The 22,376-nt window shown below is 42.0% G+C and overlaps 1 protein-coding gene across 1 annotated transcript in view; it reads left to right on the top strand.

Moving 5' to 3' along the window:
* SLC44A5 (solute carrier family 44 member 5) overlaps positions 1–17,703 on the top strand; it is a 67,553-nt gene extending 49,850 nt beyond the window's left edge. The window contains exons 13-24 of the mRNA XM_026853834.1: positions 234–365; positions 3,264–3,363; positions 6,070–6,162; positions 7,086–7,173; positions 8,394–8,656; positions 9,711–9,805; positions 10,192–10,295; positions 11,563–11,636; positions 13,423–13,493; positions 14,890–14,978; positions 15,621–15,705; positions 17,506–17,703. Coding sequence (XP_026709635.1) covers positions 234–365; positions 3,264–3,363; positions 6,070–6,162; positions 7,086–7,173; positions 8,394–8,656; positions 9,711–9,805; positions 10,192–10,295; positions 11,563–11,636; positions 13,423–13,493; positions 14,890–14,978; positions 15,621–15,705; positions 17,506–17,618 — 1,307 coding nt within the window. The 3' untranslated portion in view covers positions 17,619–17,703. The remainder of the gene's footprint in view (positions 1–233; positions 366–3,263; positions 3,364–6,069; positions 6,163–7,085; positions 7,174–8,393; positions 8,657–9,710; positions 9,806–10,191; positions 10,296–11,562; positions 11,637–13,422; positions 13,494–14,889; positions 14,979–15,620; positions 15,706–17,505) is intronic.
* Positions 17,704–22,376: the final 4,673 nt, after the last annotated feature.

The following is a 22,376-nucleotide window of genomic DNA, read 5'->3' on the forward strand; positions in this document are numbered from 1 at the left end:
ATGTAGTGACCTGAATTATCTACCCACAGATGCTTACTCTGTATTCATGTGTACTGAGATTTCTTTTCAGCATATGTGACGTTATAGTTGACTTGTCTTGCAGTAATGCTTTTTTGGTTTTTGCTTACCTGACATGCTGAAGACAAAACACTTGGCTTCTAAAAGATTTCTTTTAAAAGCTTGTCTTACCACTCTTCAGAAACACTCATTTTATATTGCTTGGTTTTTAAAAGGCATCTGGCATTGTTACTGGGAGTATGATCATCTCAAAGGAATACCCGGATCTGACCTCACTGTTTACGATATCGGATTCCAGACAGACTTCAGGGTGTACCTGCAGCTGAGGCAAACATGGTTAGCATTTAGTAAGTGCCCTTTAAACTTGGTATCTGTTAATGGATATTCAGGAGAATCAATCACTGTCTTGCTACAGTTTCTGCCTTGTTAAATCTCCTCCTCTACATACATCGCTCAGAGAAGTAAGCAGAATTCTCTTTCTTTGTATTGTGCAAAAATGTACTTTTTTCCAAGGAGACTAGCACATCTGTAAGGGGAGATAATACAATCACACTAGTGATGAGAATGAAAAATGCTTGTGGTGTTAGCATTCCACTTCGTGTGTGTTCAGTCTTCATCATGGGGAAGTAAAAGGCAATAACTAAGTTAGTCCTGATGAAGTTGCATAAGGAGGGGCATTTTTCTCTCCAAATTTGTGAGATTAATAACTTTACACATCTTTGTAGAACTGTTTACATTCAGGTCACTGAATTTCCTTAGAGGGTGATCTAAGACTGTGGAATGAACCATTGCAAATTTCACACCTTTGTTTTCAAAAGTTGCCTTTATTGCCTTCTCTTACAAGGGCAGTGTATTTAAAACAAAAGCCTGCTGTAACAGGACATCGTGAAGCATACACATCCCTCCCTAGGGAAGGAGGGGTGGGAGAGATCAAATTCCTGTCAGATATTACTTGCACTAGTGTTACTGCTCTATTAGAAGGCACACAGACACTAACTGATGATGAATGGGACATAACTTAAAACACTGCCTCTCCCTATTGTTAGCTAAATTAATAGAGCAGTAGTTTACTGCTTAAATCTCCTTTCTCTGCTTTGTGTCTTCATGTAACTCTGTGTTGGATCACTGTGCTCATGAGGCACAGCTTTTTAGTATGCCATCCCTAGAGAATATTAGGACTTTATTATGTTTTTCTTTGTAACTCTCCAAGCTCTGATTCTTAGCAGCCAATGCGTAGTTTATCTAGAGGTCAGTGTCACTTTCAGATGAGTTAAACTGAGTTACTCAGGAATTAAATTCCTTTTCCAAAGTAACCCAGCAATGCAGTTAAATACCCTTGAAGAAAACATAGGTCATCAAATCACGGAACGGTTTGGGTTGGAAGTGACCTTAAAGCCTATCCACTCCAACCCCCTGCCCCAGGCAGGGCCACCTTCCACCAGCCCAGGTTGCCCAAGCCCCGTCCAACCTGGCCTTGAACCCTGCCAGGGAGGGGGCAGTCACAGCTTCTCTGGGCAGCCTGTGTCAGGGCCTCACGCCCCTCACAGGGGAGAATTTCTGCCTTAGATCTCATCTAAATCTACCGCTCTTCACTTGGACATGGAGCTATTAACCACAACTCTAAGTGCCACCATCCAGCCAAATCCTCGTCCACCGAGTGCTCCATCTGCCAAATCCATCTCTCTCCAATTCAGAGACAAGGATGTTGTGTGGGACAGTGTCGAACGCTTTGCACAAGGCCAGGTAGATGACATCAGTTGCTCTTCTCATATCCACCAGTGCTGTAACCCCATCATAGAAGACCACCAAATTTGTCAGGCACGATCTGCCCTTAGTGAAGCCAAGGTCCTCTTAGTCCTAGTCTAGAACTCATCATGTACTGACATTGCTTTCCTTTTTCACAGTGTTTGGGACAAGCTACATTAAGCTGAACTGGAGGGAGACCAGCTTTAAGGAAACCTGATTATGTGTTCCTTCATGGGGAACTGTATCAGAACCAGGTGCTGAAATGCATCTAACAGAACCTTTGTTCTGAGCAGAACCTGTGGCTCTGACCACCACAGCGGGTCACTTGCCAGCTGCAGTTCCGATTGCTGGGGGTGCTGCTAGTGCTTGGGATCGCATTTTAACATCATCTCTGACTATCTGGGTCTGCATTCTGAGACTGTCTAAGAGCTGCGGGACCCAAGGCCAATTCCCATGTCCCTTTGCACACCTCCAAGGCTTAGGAATACTGTCCCTTTTGTCTTCCTCTCTGTCCACAAAACTTCTTAGTTTCAGCTGGAGGAGACAGGTCCTTCTGTGTGCAACCTTCCACAACTGCTGGGCTTGTTTAAATGTCTGACTGTCCGAAGCACTCAGAATTAATGGATATGTCTCAGAGTCAGAGGAGATATGCTTTAGGCATTACAGACTGTGTTCTCTAGATGAAGTCCAGAGAATTTTACTTTCTACTGCAGAAGTAGGTTTTGAACTAATGTGAATAGAAATCAGACTGAAGCAGACTCTTTAGACCAGATCTGGGCTATGATTCAATCACTGCTCTTACTAAGGAAGGAGATGTTCTGGGACATGGTGCTCTTGGCTCTCTGACCTCAGTGCAAGTTTGTATGATTCCAGCAGCACAACTGCAAGGTGAAAATAATTTGTCCCAAACTGTCCTATTTTAGCCTCTCTTTTTTTGTACTCAAGTGAGGTGAAAGGAGCTCATGCCAGATTAATACTCAAATGAACCTATTGCTTTAAGTACATCTAAATGTTAGAATAATATATATTGGAAAAATACACTCCCCATTAAAAAGTTGACTCTTCATTTCCTTTTTATTTTGTTGTATCTAAATACTACAATTTAGCAGCATCAGGGTATAAACATGCAAAATGCTTGTTTACGAAAAGTAGAATTTAAGGGTGAACTGTATCTAAGGCCAAATAATCGTCATATTTAAGTAAATTATTATCTTTGGTATGTTATTTTTTTTCTAAAGTTATAAATGCTAATGTCATGGTCGTGTACATTCTGACTAACTCTCTGCATGTAGAATTTCCCTACACTGGGACTGATGAAACTGTGAAATGGGACTGAAGATCAGTTTGCAGTGAGAGAAAGAGAGAACTGGTCTAGCAGATACTTTTGTGGAGTTCATGAACAGTAGTGTAAAACAGAAGGAAAAAAACCCCAATTTGCAGAGGCAGCATATTGGTTTGATTCTTGATAAATCTGACTTGGTTGGTTTGTTTGTTTGCAGTGATAATGCTTTGTGTCATTGAGGTCATAATCATACTGATGCTGATCTTCCTAAGGAATCGGATCCGGATTGCCATTGCGCTGTTGAAGGAAGGTAGCAGGTATGTTTGTCTGATTTGAATATATTCTGAATTTTATGGAATGATCACTAGAGTACACTCTTTTTGAGCTTCATCTTGTTCTACCAAGGACAGAAAGTTGAGGTTTAAAGTACAACACTGGGTTTGTTGGTATAAGGAATGCCAGTTCTCTGTTACTGAGGTTTCTCTTTTGCAGTCAGACATTTCTTGTCTCTCCACTCCCTGCCTGGAGGGTACGTACACTGTTAGCAGTACCCTGTATCCTCAGTGCGAGGAGGTGTAGCAGCAGAAATGCTAAGTGTGGTACACTGTTAGTAGGAACCCGGGACCTATAGCTGCCAGTTTTGCTCTGTCACTGAACTGCTGCCAGTGACATACTAGTGGTAGAGGACTGGTGGTGTTTTGGCTGTGGCTTTTATTTAGGAAAGACCTAACTCTTCTGGCTCCAGTCAAACTTTTGTGTGGACGTGCATAAGTCTACAGAGAGAAAAGGAGACTTCTGTGTCTAGATATTGTAATATGGTGCAGTCCCAGATACTACCTCCCAGCTCTGAACAAAGAAGAAAGCAGAGCAGGATAGGAGGAGACCTCTTCGTTTTGTCTTATCTGAACAGACTTTGTTCACAGTGGTTCCTGTTTTACATAGTACCAACACGTAGTTCTTTTTTAAAAAATGGGAACATAACAAAAGAGAAATGGACATAGAACATCAGGCCCTTGGATTTCATTGCAAATAGGCTAAGGTCTCATAGGTCTTGGAAGTAGAGCTCTGTTGTTAGAGCACATAGAGTTAGCTCTGAGTTTATCTGTGTGCACTTGCTTGTAGTTTTCTGCCATCTCTGTTGACATGGTTGTTCTTAGGAATCAGGATTTGGGATTTGTTTAATGGGATTAAGAAATACTAAAGCTCTGCATTCAGCCAGGTACCAGTTTCCTGTCTTATGCTACTGTGCGATTAGAACATAGCAATTAATTTTGGCAGCACTAAATTATACTCTTTAATTCCTGTTCATTAAAATCCAGGAGCACTTTTAACACTCTTCAACACATTTGTTCACAACCTTGACAGGTAGGAGGATTTCAGAAAGTTCATAAACTTCCTGCTGAGAACTAATAACATTCTGTAGTTTTTCAGCAGCATGGGGAGGTCGCTTGAGGGTGATGTTTTTACTCTCATGCATAATGCATGAGGTGAAGCACTGTATGTAATTACTATAAACCTAACAGACCATGCCCTGTATTCAGGAAGATGAAGAATAAGCTGGTTATGGCTCGAAATCAAATTACATTTTTCAAGATCTTTTAACTAGTCTTTCAGGAATATTACAGTTATAATGCTAATAACTGACTTGAAATCCATAGTTAGAAAGAATTAACAGTTGTTACTCAGTTTGTTGGAGTAACTCTGTGGTTTAGTGGTAACTAAGAGGCCTACCATTAACTGCTGAACACTGCTAATACATAGTGATCATTTCTTAGACAGCATAGGGCTGTGTCCTCCTGTGTGACTCTTAATGGGCTGTCACATCTCTGCACTCAGACAGAAATTGATGTGTTGCTCTTACCCTCTTGATGCACATGCCAGTTCCCTTGCATCCCCCCCATCCCCCCCTGCCAGCACTGACCTGTTTAGCAGCAGGAACTGAGTAAATTTGTCTCCTTTTACATTCTGGAAACTGCCTCCTATGAAACAAATGGCATCAGAAGTGCCATGAGTCATAGGAGAAGTACTGTAGGAAATAATGAGACAAAAAGGCTTGTGATAAGCTTACAGGGCCACTGGAAAGAAAATTTAGAGTAACAGGATGAGGTGGATGACAGGAGTATAAAGAGAACCAACTTGCAAGCTTCAGTGAACAAACCCAAAACTCTGCAGCTACATCCAGTGGGATACCCAAACTGGAGGTGTCTGCCCTGAGGTGACTGCAGTGAGTTGACCTGGAGGGGCTGTGTCAGCTCAGTGGCTTACAGAGGAGTCGTCCCTGGTAGAGTGGGAACCTGTGTGCTCAAGTTCCTGCTCATTAGTTGCATTCTAGCCACAAGAAATATTAGTAGAATGTCAGCCTCTAAAACATCAGCCTTGATGTTAAAAGGAGCTCTCTGAGCTGCCGGTGGTGGAAGGCTGTTTTTCTTTCTGCCTGCCAACAGCCAGAGGTGAGCACCACTCACGGGACGTGGGGGAAGTCATGTAGTCACAGGAAGGTGTTAGCATGTCCTGGTATGTCAAAGACCAGCTGAATGGCCCTGCCCCAAAACACTTAGTACTTAAAGCAAGAAAGGGGCTGGGAACAGGGTCCCCACATACGAAGTAACACGAGGTCATGTCAGGTGCGTAGGAGCTGAAGGAAGAGCACTGGAGCTGAGCAGAGAGGGACAAGGAGATGAAGGGTAACGTCAGCAGGGAGATGTGATTGGAACGGGTCTGTGACCTGGGGAGAGCTGGGTCGGTGAAGCAGTAACAGAGGAGGAGACAGGCTTGAACACGACAAGTTGATAAAGTTGATTGTGGTGCTGCTAGTAAAAGTAGAGTGGTAGAAATGACAAGAGAGAAGATGTGGAGGCATTTGAAGAAAGAACCTGCAGTATTCTGAGTTCCCAGCACTAGATTATGCTGCGACTGTCAACAAGTAACCCAAAGTGAAAAGGGTGATGCTAGAAAAGGATAAAAAAAAAAGCTTGTTTTTTAAATTGCTATAGCTTACTGATACATTTTGGTTTTTTTTGTAGGGCTATTGGCTATATAATGTCTACATTGTTCTACCCAATCGTCACCTTCATACTAATTGCAATTTGTATTTCCTACTGGGCTGTGACAGCTGTGTATCCTTCTGTCTGCGTGCCTCTGGAGGAGCAGTCTTCTGCTCTGCGAGACCAGATAATTCTCTGCTATTTCACCTTAACCAAACCAGTGTTAAGAGAGCTGTTTGGTCACTTAGCACTTGCTGCACTGGTGCACTCTTCCTCATTGCACATTTGCATGTCATGTACCAATTGGACTGAATTTAATTTCATTGAAAAGAAATGGACTAAAGTTCATGCCAAGGCAGGGGGATCATACAAGGCCCCGTGTACAACATAAGATTGACTTTAAGGGGTAAAAAAGGCCCTCAGCAAAGAGTGAATATGGCCTTTAATGTGCTGCATGCTCTGTAGGCCTGATGTCTCAAGTTAGCTGGGGGTGGGTTGACCTCCAGGTGTGTTTTGTTCAGAAGAGGGTAGGAAAGGAGTGGAGAACATACAGTGCACTGAATCCTCTCTAAATTGCATAGCAGCAAGCACTCTCTGTTTGTTCCCAGGACAGCAAGGGTTTGGCAATGCATCAGAAAGGGGAAAATTGTTTTTAGTAAATGGATTGTTCTTTCACATGCAGTTATTGCTGTCCAGGACAGTGCTAATTTATCCTTATGCTCTGTGTCTCCTTCCACCAAAATGGAAACTGTCAAAGAACTGCTGCATCATCTGCCTTGTCAAACATAGATGTGCAGGAGAGACTGAGTCAGCGTTCAAGGTTATTCCCCTTGCCCATTCTGGTCAGGGGTTATTACAGCTCTGGGGTGAAGTTTGCCTTAGTTCTCCAAGTAATGAGAGTAGTCAGTCTTGCCCTTCCTAGAGATCTCTGCATAGGAAGAGCAGATTTTCTGTTACCTTCACAAGTTCTTTAGAGCTAGTGGTTACCCACTGCTGAATCCTAAGTTCCTCAAAGCCTGCAGTTCTGTGATTTCTCCTTAAAATACTTAATTCAGTTTTCTGGCTACATCAGGAGAACCTGTGTATAAAGTAATGGCTAATCAAACACTGTGCAAGTATGCAAACCTGACTTGTGACCCAGAGGTAAGTGTAACAAATATTTACCTATAGTGAGAGCTATAGTAATTGCATTTCTTAATCACTGTTAGATGCAATGCTAATAGAACATGTGTTCTGAGTAGTGATTCCTTATGTCAAATCTGCAAATAGTACTTAGTGTTCAGATAACACTTTGTTCAAAGCAGTTTACAGACATAAACTTAATGTTTCTGCTAAACTCTTCTGTGACGCAGGTAAATATTAACCATTCTAATTTTCAGGGGGAGGAAGGAAGACACAGAAATACACACTTACTTGTAAAGGTGCTCTTGAATACATGAGGATTCTAATTAATGGTCCTCAAAAGACAATGGAAGACTTTGAAAGCTGTGCCTCAAAACGGCCCAAGGACCAGCCATGTTTTGAAGCAGAGGCTTATCTTCTTTTGGCACAGCAGTGGCCTTTATGAAGCTCCAAAAGTATTTGTCTCTTTTTAAAATTTTGTCTTCAGTCAAATGTTTTGATTTGACTGTGGGGTTGAATTTAAGTATTTTTTGAAAACTAGAAGTATTTATCAAATGTTATATCAGGGTTATTTTCAGGTGTTTAAATTTCAGTGTACTACTGTGGTTAAGTATATCCCAAACAATTGCCCACCCTGCTGATGTCTAAACACTAAAGAAGAAAAGGATTAGAAATTGGCTGGTTTTATTTCATGCCCAAACTGAGCAAATGCATGAAATGAACAATACAAATAGGGAAAAGTAACTCAAGGTAAAGACTACACCTTTTTTAATACTCTCAGATAGGAAGGGAAGTTGTGACCGCATCCACAGCTTGTGTAAAATGGCATCGCTCGGTTGATTTCAGTTCAACTGTGGTGATTTACCTGAACTACAGATTTGGCCTTCAGTTTTCAAATAATGTTTTTCTTTTCTGTGTGAGCAGGTTTTCTTTAATGAAACTGGAACGTTTATGTATCTTAAAAGTAGATTTCTGAAATTCATATTCCGTTTCTGTAGGTTTCAGGCTTGTGGTGAACAGTGCTGTGTGCCAACTGCATGGTTAATAGTTAAGCACCTGTGTAAGACATTAATATAAATCCTTAAATATGTAAACAGGTTGCATAGTATTGGAGTGTGGTGTTGAATGAGCTAATGAAACAAGCAGAATTATGTGATTTGTATTAAGCTGCTAAACTTCAGAGACTGTGTACAGAGAATTCATTGCTTATCATTGTGTTGCTTAATTTTCTCTCTGTACAGACTTTTAACAGAACCAATGTGACTAAACTGTGTCCAGGTGCTCAGTGTACTTTTGCTTTTTATGGAGGAGAAAGTCTGTACCATAAGTACATCTTCATCTTCCAGTTAGCCAATGCCTTTGTCTTTCTCTGGCTGGTGAACTTCGCAATTGCACTGGGTCAGTGTACCCTTGCTGGTGCCTTTGCCTCTTATTACTGGGCCTCTCGAAAACCAGCTGATATTCCACTGTGGCCGCTCTTCTCTTCCTTTGGACGAGCAATACGGTAAGACTGTGGAGCTGGATGTGACCCTTCCATGTATGCAACTGCATTAAAAGTGTTCTTTTTTACATCTAGAGAGGCCAGACTCAGGATATCAGATGAAAATGATTAGTCAGTGTCGTGGTTTAATCCCGGATGGCAGCCAGGCCCCCGCAGCCGCCCGCTCGCTCCCCACGGCGGGTGGGGAGAGTGCGGAGACGCGAGGGCTGAGATAAAGGCAGTGTAACGGGTCAAGCAAAGCTGCGTGCACAAGCAGAGCAAACCGAGGGACTGATTCCTGCCTTCCCGTGGCAGGCAGGTGCTCAGCCACCCCCAGGGCAGCCCGGCTCCCTCACGAGGAGCAGTGACTTGGGACGACAAACGCAGTAACTCCAGACATCCCCCCTCCTCCTCCTTCCCCAGCTGTTACCACTGAGCACAATGTCACATGGTGTGGGACATCCCTTGGGGTCGGCTGTCCTGGCTGTGCCCCCCAGCTCCCTGTGCACCCCAGACACTCGTGGGCAAGGCAGGGTGAGGACCAGAACAGCCCCTGACACTACTCAGCAATAGCTAAAACGTGGGTGTGTTATCAGTGCTGATTTGGTCACAAATCCAAAACATAGCACTGTGCAAGCTGCCATGAAGAAAACAAACTCTATTCCATCCAGGCCCAGTACAATCAGGAAAATAATGTAGTTAAGGGAAAGCTGAATCCTGTAGCCCCATAGCAACAGGGCTGCTCAGCTCCATGCCCTGGGCCCGGCCAGGCAGAGGTTGGGCAGGTATTCCTCCCCAGGGGTGCAGACATCCAGGTGCGTGCTTACAACACATAGCACACAGCTGGACGGACAGATGGACAGACAGACACACACACAGAGCGCTCGCACAAACTCCAGCAGCACCAGGGGCTTCATCCTATTCCCCTCTGGCGAGGATGAAGGTCCATTGTTGTCTGTAATGGACCTTCCTCCAGCTGTCATTTTCTCTCTCTCTCCATATCCACACACATGCACATACCTGTATAATTGTGCTTATACACACAGGTGCAACGTAACAGTCATTTATTTTGTTTCAGATACCATACAGGTTCGCTGGCATTTGGAGCCTTAATTCTTGCAATTGTCCAGCTTATTAGAGTAATACTGGAATACTTGGATCACAAACTGAAAGGTGAGATTTGTGAATCTGCTCTAAGGTTATTAAAATCTTTGGTAAATTACTTCCTGACTTTCCCAAGCTATCTTTTCAGCAATGAAAAGAGATCAATTCCACAGTATTTTTAGCCATTGTAGGTCAATTTGAAGCCAGTCAATTCATGGTGATTTACTTGAATTGAGCCTATGTCCTTGGGAACTGAATGCAAAGTTCAAGCAGGATGTGGACCTGGTCTAAGTGAAAGGTATTGAGCTAAATTTGGTTGAGAAAGAGAGTCCATACCTAGAAGAAAAGAAATAGTGGTTTTGCTTTTGTCACAATTTCAGATTTTCTTCTGAATAGCTGTGTTCTGAAGACTGTTCATGAGTTCTGTGTATGATGTAATCTCTCTTTTTTTCCAGGTACACAGAACTCCTTCACTAGATTTCTACTCTGCTGCCTCAAATGCTGTTTCTGGTGTTTGGAAAAATTCTTAAAATTTATAAACAGAAATGCCTACATCATGGTATGTGCTGTCTCTGCATGTGGTCTCCCCTATCTGGGACACTAAAATATCCTAGCCACTACTAGTTGGTCAACAGCCAGCAGTACTAGAATCTGCTGAATAAATAATGGGATTTATGGGAGTTTTCGGGAAATGCATGTGGCCCTACCATGAAAAAGTAAGATTTTTTCTTCTTCTTCTAAGCTCAGCCTCTTTTCATGCCTGTCTTTGTCCATCCCCCTCGCCCCCCAAAGTAAGTGGGAAGGGATGGCACAACTGGTTTACTCCCCCTCTGATTCAGCAATTAGAATCCTGATTTCAACAGGAATGTTAGCTTGTTTCATATTGCATGTTGATGACACAGGTTTGGAGGCAGTGTGTGAGTACAGAGGTCAGAAGGCATGTAATAGGCATTTCTTCCTGGAAGTTAAAAGCAGAAATTCTTCTAGCAGCAGCAGTGATATTTCTCTAAAATAACCCTTCTTAGCTTCCAGAAGACTAATTCCAGATTTTCACCTAAATACCCATTCACAGATGTCAGCCTATGATGTTCTGACTTGAAGCAATTTCAGTGATTGAATGGTACTGTCACAGACTTCTTGTCTCAAAGGAGGTGGCTGTAATGGGTCCATTCTAACTCATGTTCATGCAATTGATGTCTCTAATGCCATCCTGAAGAGGAAGTATTCTTTTCTACTATCTTGTTTACAGTTGGTAAACTGACTGAACTAAGAGCTGTTCTAGTATATCTTACCCTTGTGGACACACACAGGAAGAAGAAATGGTTTTGTTCCCGAATAGCTTTAGCTGTTTTACTTTCTGCTGATGTAAATCCACTGCCTTTGATGCTGGCATTGCTGACTTCTTAAGGGAGAGCAGTGTCAAGTCCAAGGAGATACCTACAGAGGTCAACTCACTTCTGCTCTACAAGTGCTTGTCCCTTTCCACTGACTATAAATGTAGTGCAGATAACTAGCAAAGTGAGAAGAATCCTTTGGCAAGTACATCATTTGCTCTGCTTGGCAAAGTACTGAGTCTAATGCCCGCAGGTCACAAAGGGTGGCATGCTCATCACCAGGTGATCTGAAGGGGAAGGACGGGTAATAATCTGTCCCAACCTGGTGGGGAGTGTTGAGAGGTCACAGGTGACTGGGGGAAGTGCTTTATGTTCATCTGAGTTTCAAGACCACATATTAGAGAGAACTACATATTACACACAGTAAGATTCTGACATACAAGGAGGTATCCTAATTATTTAAAACACTTAACAGCTACTATTATTTTGCAGATTGCCATATATGGTAAAAACTTCTGCACCTCAGCAAAGGAAGCATTCTTCTTGCTCATGCGGAATGTGGTGAGGTAAGGGGCCATCTTCTAGTCCTTGGAAATGTCAGCATTTCCTGCTGTTGCACTCTGAAGGCACATTTCTTGCCTCTCCCATGCCTCCTCCAAATATCACTGTAAGCTGCTCTGTCCTCAGACATGGCCCTCACTTCTAACAGTCCCCGTGTAACAGCAGGCTGTCCAGCACAGCAAGCTGTGCAAAGTTGTTACAATACAACAGTTTTGTGGCGATTGCTCTTTTAAATTAATAAGCACCCAGTAGATTTTAATGGTGCCTCCAAGGAACCAGTAGAGCCCCCTGGGAGGAGATCTACAGAAATACAGGAATGGAGTGCTCATCACTCGCTCTCTGTGTGTTTCTTGAGCTTTGGCCCACACACTATCTGTCAAAAGGAAAGCACAAAGACCTCAGTCTTCAGATTAATCCAGAAAACTTCTGGGCTGTCAGTGAGTGGCAGTAAAGAGGAGAGTGTGCTTTGCTTTCAAACCCAGTATCTTGAATGTAACCAGATCTCCCCTGGTGCTGGGAACTCCCCTGGCCCTTTGCCCCACTACCAAGACTGCTGCCAAATTCCTGTTCTCATCAGTACTTTTCTTCATTGCTCCTGGCCCTTCCAGTACCACTGTGAGATCAAAAAATAATGGGAAAATTTAGGAGCAGCTCATGTTGATGCAGCAGCAGCCAATCTAATTACCCAGCAAGAGACACAGTAAAACTGGTTAGGTGGTTTGAACTGTTGAGTGAAGGACCGGGAGGAGGAGAGTGATGGAGGGGTAGGCTGAAAGAGGAGGATGGAGATGGTGCTGCAGCAGGAAGAGGGAAGAGCAGGGGTGTTCCTGTGGGAGCGGCGGGTCCCGCGGCGGCACAGCCGCAGGGGAGCTGCCTGCCTTCCCCCCGCAGCGGCACCTTGCTGCCGGTCGCGCTCCCAGTCAGTAAGAGCAATAGCCGAGAGTCAGGCTTATAATGTTATTGTTTCAAACTGAGATTTTTTAAAGTCTTGTGTATTTTGCTAATTCTGAATTCTGACAGGTTAATGATGATTTGTTCTCTTTCTTAATGTTTATCTTTCATGGTAGTCAGTGCTGTATATTACCACACCCGTAGCCTTCAGCGCTATCAAGAGGCTCATGATACAAAGCTCATTTTCCATCCCATTATTACCTGCAGTTTCTGGTAAGACAGGCTGGCAGATTTTGAGCAGAAACTCCCTGCTGTTTCTTTCAATGAGGGCTGCAGATTTACTGTCAGTTACCTTCATTCATGTGTCTGTGATTGTCTTCCTGCTTCGAGGCCTCCTGCCTTCAGTGTTGTACCACAATATCTTAAAATAGTAGATTTGGCATGTTATGGGGTCATGAAATGTGGCCAGGTAGGGCCAAGTGAAAACAAGACCTACCCGCAATCTACACCAACACTGCTTTCTGTTTTGGTCTGTTCTTTTCCTGTTCTTGGCTGGCTTATTTGTGACCCTAGAAGAAAGGCTGTAATAAAAATATTTTGATACTTCGATTTGTTGGGCTTTTTTAACCAGCAAGAGCAATAAACAGTCTTCAAGTGCTGTAGCAGTGTTGCTGCATTAAGGCCTAACTCAGCAAGGAGTTCAGTGCTTTTTTGCCCTGTGAGATCAGGCTGTAACAAGGCCCATCTCAGTGTGGTATTTCTGCGTTGTTGTCCTGCCAGCCTGTGAAGCCAGAAGACAGCTGCTTGGTCATGTTTTGCCAAATATCCATAGATTTAAGGAGATAGAATACAGAGGTCTGGTTTGTAATAATTATGTATCATCTGTCCTTTGCTGAACAGAGTTGCAGTTCTGGACAAAGTTACAGACTTTCTTTTATTCCTGGGGAAAATTCTCGTTGCTGGTGGTGTAGGTAAGCTAACTGATTTGTTGCAAATGGCATGTTCTGTTTTCTGGTATCTACAATAGATAGCCTGCCATATCGTGTGTGCTTAGTGCACAGCTGGAGGTTCTCATTGGTCTGACTATTAAGGAGGCTGTTTTCTGTGTTTCTAGGATTTGCAAGGCTGAACCAAAATATGGGGTTTTTTCCTTTTTTTTTTTTTCCCTTCCACCCCTACACCCCGTGTGTTGTTGACAGTATCCATTCCATCATTGCTTTTACTGCTCTTGCATGTGTTGCTGGTGCAAGAACTTCCGCAGCCAGAGCATCATAGCTGGATCAAACCAAATTCACATCCAATAAGTCAGCCACAATCAGTTCTCCTTTCATAAGAACTGAAAAAAAATTACAAATAAGGTTCACCTGGTAGCAGAGAGCATGTAAACAAGGGAAGGTAGTGCAGGTCTGCAGGAGATGGGCCTGAAGCTTTGCTGTGTTCAAGCCCATTATAGCTACAACCTATAGTGAAAGAAATAGAATATTTATAACATCCTTATAGGGTTTTCTTTGTTATCAGTAAATATCAAAATATATTATTAATGTTCTTCTGTGACAGAAAAGTGCGATTTTTTTGACCCTTTTTTTTTTTTTTTTTTTTTTTAAATGAAGCACCTTCAGAAATTCAAGTTGGCAGTATTCCCTTATGGTTTTTCTAAATTGTCACAGAGTTTCAAAACATTATTTTACAAATAACCATATTTTGTATTCTGTATACTTAAAAAAATTGCTAATGAATTATATTTTAATCAAAAGTTAAAAATTAGTACCAAAACCAGATCTAAAATGTTTTGTCATTACTGTAGAATGACTTTCAAGCCAGCGTAGCAAATTTGCCTTGAAACATATTCTCTGAAATGTAAATGAAATACTGAAATTAATTATTGTCCTCTTCAAGAATTAATTCTTTGGGTGAGTTTTGTTTTAGGTGCATTGGTCTGTTCTAATCTTAGTGTCGTCACTAGCCACTGCCATTTCTTCTTTTAATTTGAAATAATTATTTCTTCAAGCAATAGAATTCAAAGCAGCAGAATTTTTGTCTTTTTTTTATTTTAGTAAAGATCTACCCAATGGTCTTTGTTGTCCCCTGTCATTGTTTTGTTTATCACTATTAATTTCACTATTAAATTCAGTAGAATGCTGAAGCAAAGCAGTTCATTAGTCTTTCTGGGCCCATGAATAACTTTATGGTAATTTATTCATTTACATATCTCTTCTGTCAGAATACAGATCCCGCAGATAATTAGTATTGAGGAATTTATTGTTTACAAACTATTATTTAAACCAACCTTGGATCTGTTTGTTTTGTCTCATCCATTCTTTAGGTGTTAGGAAGTCAGAGTTAGCTGATCTTCTGTGCTTCTTGCAGGTGTTCTTGCGTTCTTCTTCTTCACACAGCGAATACCAGTCTTTGCACAGGAAGCACCGACATTAAATTACTATTGGGTACCACTGCTGGTAAGCAACCGTCCCGTCTCCCAAACGCTGAGGGCGGTTGGAGGTGCTGAGCCTGCTCCGGGGTGGTCTGGGCACAGCCCCTGTCGTCAGCCTCCGAGGCAGGCTGTCTGCTGAAGTGAGGCTGCTGGCTACACTCCAGTCCTCAGGGTCCTTCAGGCCCAAGTGATGCTGCAGTGACTCTGCACCTTCAGAAAAATTAGGTCTCACACCTGCTTGGCTCATGCTCCCGTATGCAGCAAAGGCTGACGGTGGGGCACTGGTGGCAGTGTGGTTCCTAATGGAAGGGACTGGTGATGCAGCTCCTTCTACTTCCATAGCCCTCTAGACTGCAGAACATCTCCAGGATGAGTCATTCTTTAGAATGATCTTGAAGGAGTTTAGAATATTCTTGCACATGTTCCCTTTTGGGGGTTGAAATGGCTCCAGTTTGGCAGCTGGAAAACTGTTGGTTACTGCACGTTAGGATACAATGTCTTGAACCTGTGGTCCCTTTCTGCAGCGGTAGTAACCCCTGGTAGAATTACAGAGCTGCCATTAAATCCTCCCAGACTTGCTTAGCAGACTAGGTTTCTGACTTGTGTTAACACTGCCACGTTGGTGCCAAACTAAATTTGGGGTTTCACTGTGGTTTGTTTTCTGTAGACGGTGATTATTGGCTCCTACCTAGTTGCACATGGGTTCTTCAGCGTCTATGCAATGTGTGTCGACACGCTTTTCCTCTGCTTTTGTAAGTACTACATTTTCTTTCACTAATACCTGCAAGTCACAGGAAAAGGAGTAGAAAACTACCTTGTCTGTTCCTTAGGGATTCTGGTGACATGCTAGCAGACTGTGGAAAAACAAACTGCTGCTGCTTTTCAGACTGGCTCCTTGATGTATTCTTCAGTGCAGAAGTGTTTTAGTATTCAAATGTAATTAGTTTAAGCAATGTAAGGTAGCTCTATGGCTCATGGGGATATCTGGCTTTTGTTTTTCAGAAGTTCCTTAACTTTCACTAACAGTCTGCTCCCCCCGGGTGCTTTGTAAAGTGCCCTGTACAGAAATGATTTGCTCAAACCTCTTGTTAATAACAAAGTTATTCTTTGGTATCTAGGTAGTCCTTTGTTTTTAACTTAATAGCCCTGAAGAAAGTATTATGCTGAATTACCTTCAAATGTGTGTAAAACACAATTTAAAAAAACTTATCTGTCCCTTGGGCCCCCCAGTGGCAAGCAACCATGGGCATTCTCAAAGGGACTGCTGTTCAATACGTCCAGTCACAAATCTGTTGGTCTCAGATTAGGCCATGATTATAAGAGGAGGATGTACTTATTACAGAATAAATTCCATTTACTAGATATACTGAATTAAAGAAATAAAGATACAGTTTTTCTATAATGAAAGTCATTCTGGTGGGTCCTAGTTGAAGTTACAAGGCAGTGGTTGTTCTTGCAGTTGGTGAATTATTTGATAATACTAAGGGAACACTGAAGTAGCCATAGGCTTGATCTATCGTATGCACGGTGGATCACTGAGACAAGATAAACAAGGTAATTTATGCAGTAGCATAAATTCTTTCTCTCCTTTTAAACACTCACCTTCTTAATCCTGCTTCCCTAGGAACTAAGCTTAGTGGTGATTCTGGAAATACTGGGTTGCCAAAGAATCACAGGAAGAAAATCAGTCAGAAAACTGAAAATTGATGTTTAGCTGAGAGCTGCGTCCTGTTCCTTTTGAGTTAAACAAGTGTCACAGGCAGACATACACGAAGATTTGCTTCCTCTAACTTTTTTGGCCATTCCTTACAGCTAGTGCTCTCTTTCTGGCTTTGCAGATGTTGCTGTCTGCCTCTGTCTGCAGGGTTGCAGTTGCAACTGTTGTGCTTCACTGCACACTCCCTCCCAGTTGCCCATCAGTGTGAAATTGCTCACTGGTCTGTGACTACTGCATGGCATAAACACTGGGCTGAACCCCGACCAGCAACTTGGTCATGACCTTATGTAGGGGAAAAAGTCATATGTCTGCCTCATTATTTTAAATTCCTGCTCTGTTTTGCTTCCCATGCTTCCATTCAGTAATGGACAGTAGGAGATCATACAGAATATTGTGCGCTTGTGGCATCAGGTTTTCAAAATAACTTTATCTTAGGCAGTGAAAAAGGGTCCAGTTTTAAAAAAAGCTTAAATCCACAGCTCTCTTTGTGGGAAGAAGTAACTAAAATGCCAGGCTTTGGTGGAGGCATGAGTGTTTCTGTACATTTTCACGTGTGCTGCCAAACGAAAGAACTGGAGAATAAAAAGGACATATTGCTGTAATTGAAAAATGGCTAGATGCCATTGTGTCTCTGCTTTGTGTAAAACCTCTTCTGGTTTAAGAAAACAGAAATTTTATAGTGTCTTTTATCAACTTAACAATACATTTAAGTTGCCTTGACTGAGATCGTATTTTTTTTAATGTTGGGTCTTTTGCTCTCTCCTTTCTTCAATTCTCCGTGTGTGTGGTTGTACTGCTGTTTGCTCCTTTGGCTGCTTTTGCTGTGTAAATTCAGGTGAAGACCTGGAAAGAAACGATGGATCTACAGCAAAACCTTACTTCATGTCAGCTAGCCTTCACCGAATTCTAGGGAAGAAGGAACTAAGCCCTAAGAAGGCAGTGGGATAACATACACTAAACCTCAACATCAAAACGGTGTCACTTTTGAGCAAAACATGTATAAAATAGGCAAAAGTAAAAACTGTAAATGATGCTTCTGGTTAATGGGTGATTCTTTTTTCCTTTTGCTTATATCTAAAAAAATGAGCAACATTGGTAACATTTAACTAGTTTAAATGCTTAAACTAAGAGCTGTGAAAACAAGGCCACGTTTTAGTTTATAGAGTGCCTATGAAAAGGAAAATGTAAATCTGAAGCTTTTTTAAGTCTGTAATGATGTTTTAATAACTTTTGTAACACAAGTTGCTGCCTTAGATGACAGCAGTTTTGATAACGTTTCTTTTTATAGGTGTATATTTGTAAAAGAAATTCAGGCAATTCTTTGAAAGCACTAACATATAACCTAATTAGCCATAAAAAGATAGTTCGAGACTCTAGTTAACCAGGAGATGGTACTAAATTTGTAAATATGGTGCTATGATTGTATTTTTTTGTACAAGCTGGTTCACAGCTATTTAAACTGTGATTATACATGCATTAATGATTCCCTACACTGAAAAATGTAGTGATATTTTAATCACATCCACAGCTGCGTCTTTTAAGAAATGATGGTACCTGCTGGTCCCGAAGAAGGTAGTCAGAGGAGACTACAGTTGATATTGCTTGAAGTGAAGTTTTCTGTGAGTTGTGCTTAAAAGATGATATGACTGAGAGAAGGTCCCACTGCACTTGAAGTGATTTGTGGTTCACACAAATGAGGTTTCATCTGGTACAAGATGGTGAATGTATTGTTTTAGCTGATGTTGAGGAGAGATGCACTTGTGTTAATAACCCCCTCTCTCTAATAAGTCTCTGACTGTGTTCTACATAATTGTGAGGAAGTTGAGCTTCACTTGAAAGGAAAACCAAATGCAGTTTTTTTTTTTCCTTGGAAGAAAGTCTTGGCTGTATGTGTGCACAAGGGATTCCCCTGCCTCTGCCTAGCTCAGAAGGGCTTCTTAACAGTTAGACCCCGCAACGACTGCATGGGTGCTGAGGGCTGGGCGAGCTCCTTCTGCAGGTCTCCACGCTCTCGGTCGCTCACACAGTGAGGTATTAAGACACTGAACTCAAGTCTTCTCATAATACAGGATGTGTTATTTATCTACTGAAAGATGCTCCAAAAGATTTAGTTTGCTTTTTGATTATTAAATTTGCTTGGTCGTTAGTAGAAAGTCCATTGGTAGAAAGCACATGAACATTCTGTTCAGTTTTGTGACCCTCCCATGAGCAGAACTGTCACTGAGGTTGGTAACAGCTCTGCTCATGGAAGAAGTCTTACACTGGCGTACTTCTCAAGTCTTTGACTGCCGTGAGCTGAGCTGAAAAGGTTTTATTAGTCTCATGGATGCCCAAGGACCCAGCCATACAAGGCCTGCCCCTAGTTTTCATGGCTTCCACTGTACCCAGTACGGGTTCCGTTAGTGTCCACTTCCCAGGAGCGGCACGTTCCTCTGCCCCAGGCACATGTGAGCTGTTCAGCGCTTGGAAATACTTGTCTTGTCCCAGGACTCCATTAGTGTCACAAAGAGAATGGTAAATTCTCTTCCAGATGATTTGAACACAAGTTTCTGGGGAAAATTTACTGACGATCCACACCCCAAAGTGATTTTGCTCTCAGCTCACGGCTCCGGTCTGCGGTGGCGGCGGTCACCGCAAGGGCAGAAATCTGTCCCTCGTGCAGCGGGTCTGGGGTCATGCTGGTGCACAAGTGATGAGCGCCCACATGCTGGCAGTCGTGGGCAAGCTCAGGCCTTGAAAGGCTGGAGCTGAGGTGCAGGTGTGCATCCCCTGTGATCCAGCGGGCACTGCGGCCCTTCCCCTGAAGCAGAAATGAGCGGTTCAGGTTAGGACTCAAATAATGTAAAATAAAGGCGTACGGTTTCAAATGTAACTACTGATTGTGGGCACCTTCAGTTTTTGTTAACGCCCCGAGATACCCTAGAGTAAACCTGACTTTCAGAAAGGGCTGAGAAACCTACTTTGGGAAAAATCACTCTTCATTGATGAAGACTTTCACCATGGCCATCATTCCTTTCTCATTATGTGCATGGCACTGAGTATACACCCCCCCCATCATTCTGATCTGAGAATTAAGTCAGTAACTTTTTGGGGGTATGAGTCACCATTCTTTTTTTTTTTTTTTTTTTTTTTTTTAATACTACAGTGTGATTAGTTTGCAGCTAAAGAAACTGCATTAAAAGTAATCTATATTTCTACTGGACTTGAGTGTCTTACTGGGAGCTCAACTGAAAAAGTGTATTTCTGAATACAGCGTGCTTTTTTTATCATATGAATGTAACCATAGAGTTTACTAGGAATAAAACATAATAGAAATAGTATACAGTTATTTGATTAGAAGACTTTTGTAACAAACCTATGCATTTACTAAAGAAATTTCTAAAAGTGAAAGTTTAAAATTGTATTATTATTTATATACAGTAAAAAAAGCCTATATGTATAAATTTGCTCCACTCACTATTTTGTGAAATTATTTAGAATGTAAGTGATCACCATTTCTGAGAAGAAAATTAAAAAGCCATTTTCTTAATGATATAATTATGAGAACTGTGAAAATACAAAGCAATACCATGTAGATTTTGTAATCGATAAATTGAATAAATAAATCATAATGATTTAATATTAAAATTGGCATTTTAAAAATAAATTGCTATTAATGAATAAGTAGAAATTAATGCAAGTATTTACTTGGGAAAGAATCACTTAATATTTTAAGACTAACTTAATATAATGGTTCCTAACGAATCCTGTGGGCCAGAGTCTGCAGTCTTACACCACAGAGGAGGTACTGGTAGTGACGTGTCTGGATCTGGACATTTAATTTGTTGCTTGATTTAGTATAACACTTAAAATTCCGTTCTTCAGAGAGTGGAGCGTGCGGCCAGGTGTAGCACGGTACATGTCGGGTGTGCTTTGCTCCTGAGCCCCTGGGAGTGGGCGACCCCCCACCCCGCCGAGGCTGCCCCGTGCCGGGGCTGGTGCGGTTCCGCGCGGGTGCTGCGGGACGGGAGGAGGTGCAGGGTGCCCCGGCGGGAGCCCCTCGCACTGGCACGGGGCTCCGCGTCGTGGTCCTGCCGGCCCCAGCTGGCGCTGCTCTCCGGGAGAGCCTTTGGAAGGGCGGGTGGCTCTGCAGAAAGACCCTTTTACACGAGTAGAAAGAGTTCTATCAGAGATCCCGAACAAGCAGAATGTAGACACCAAGAGGCGGTAGAAAACACCCATGTTTGGTTTAGTTCTGGTTAGATTCATTGTGTCTCCCTACAACATACTGATGGATGGCTTTCATTTACATGTTAAAAAAAAAAAAAAAAAAAAAAAGACCCCAGAAAGAAAACAAAGAAACAAGAAAGATGGGTTCATTTCTTATGCAGAAGGATTTTTTTTTTCCAAGTAGTATTCAGCAGCTGATTCTTGAATGCCAGAAAGATGCTGAATAGTCTTTTAAACATTATATTTAAAAGTATGAAATATCTTACTGTTGCATGTTCTGCTGTAGAGCAGGAAAAAGATTTTGGTGGATGCAATGTCAAGCTGATTCTGGGACAGTCATTAAGTGTTCTTCTGCAGATGGGTTGTCAGAGGAGGGATGATGAAGAACAGACTGACTGTTTTCGGTAATGCAGAATGTCTCTTCTCGACGAGTTGCTCAGCCTGGACAGCTGCGTCCTCTCTGACAAAGTGCCTTACTGGCTGTTATTTTACCTGGCTTATATTTTGAAGTTTATTCACACCATGTAGACTGTAAAACAGAAGAGGCTAGATAGGAGAAGCAATGCTTTATTTCAAATTAACTGATACAAAATGAATTGTAGAAAAGATGTCGGATGTCTTTGAACTGCATGATGCAGCACACACAATTTCCCTGTTGCTGTTGTCAGATCATGAAAGTAGACTCTGGTCTGGGAGAAAACACATGACAATTGTGTTGCAAATAAATAAAAGACAATGCAAGACTTCCATTTTTAGCAGATTTTTTTTATAGTTTTAGTTTATGGTATAGTGAACTTCTGAGTAGGGCCTGTTTTGCTTTGGGTTACAATGGTCCTGGTGTTGCACCCGTGTAACCGCAGGGAGAACAGAGGGAAGAGGCTCACAAATACCTTCTGTACTGCACCTGTTCAAAAGCCTGAAGTTCATTCTCCATTTCAAGACTGATAACTTACTATTCTGGAAGTGTTTTATAAATTAGACTAAATTTTTTAACTTTTGATACAGGCAATTTTTGAGGTAATATGTAATTTGTATTGCACTGTAATCAAATTGGAGAGATAACTGTTTCTTCCTGTTTAATAGTGCTACTAATACTAAAATTGTCTGTTACTCTGTGCTACAAGGAGTCCACCTGTGTTTGTCCCAAATAATGAGTTGTGAAGTCACAAAAAAAGGCTCTTTAAGGAATGGGAGGGAGGTTACTGTTTCATTAATGTGACTATTAAGGTTATATTATTATCTTGCCAAAACCAAATTAACATGAGCACGACAGTTTGAGCTCTAAAACCTGTTTGCTTCTGCTATGCAGAAATAGAACGTACTGTTTAGATATCTTTGATAACTGAAGTGTTTAATATTTAATTTTGTTGTTACTTCACTGTTTTACAGCTCTTGGGGATTGTTCTAATAAAGATTTGGATACAAAGCGCAGTGCGTGTCTCTGGGCGGGGCGGAGGGACGCGGAGGGGAGCGCAGCGGAGCGGGGCAGAGCAGACC

The sequence above is a fragment of the Athene cunicularia genome (assembly GCF_003259725.1).
Source record: "Athene cunicularia isolate RWA chromosome 8 unlocalized genomic scaffold, athCun1 chr8_part1, whole genome shotgun sequence".
In the NCBI taxonomy this organism is placed as follows: domain Eukaryota; kingdom Metazoa; phylum Chordata; class Aves; order Strigiformes; family Strigidae; genus Athene; species Athene cunicularia.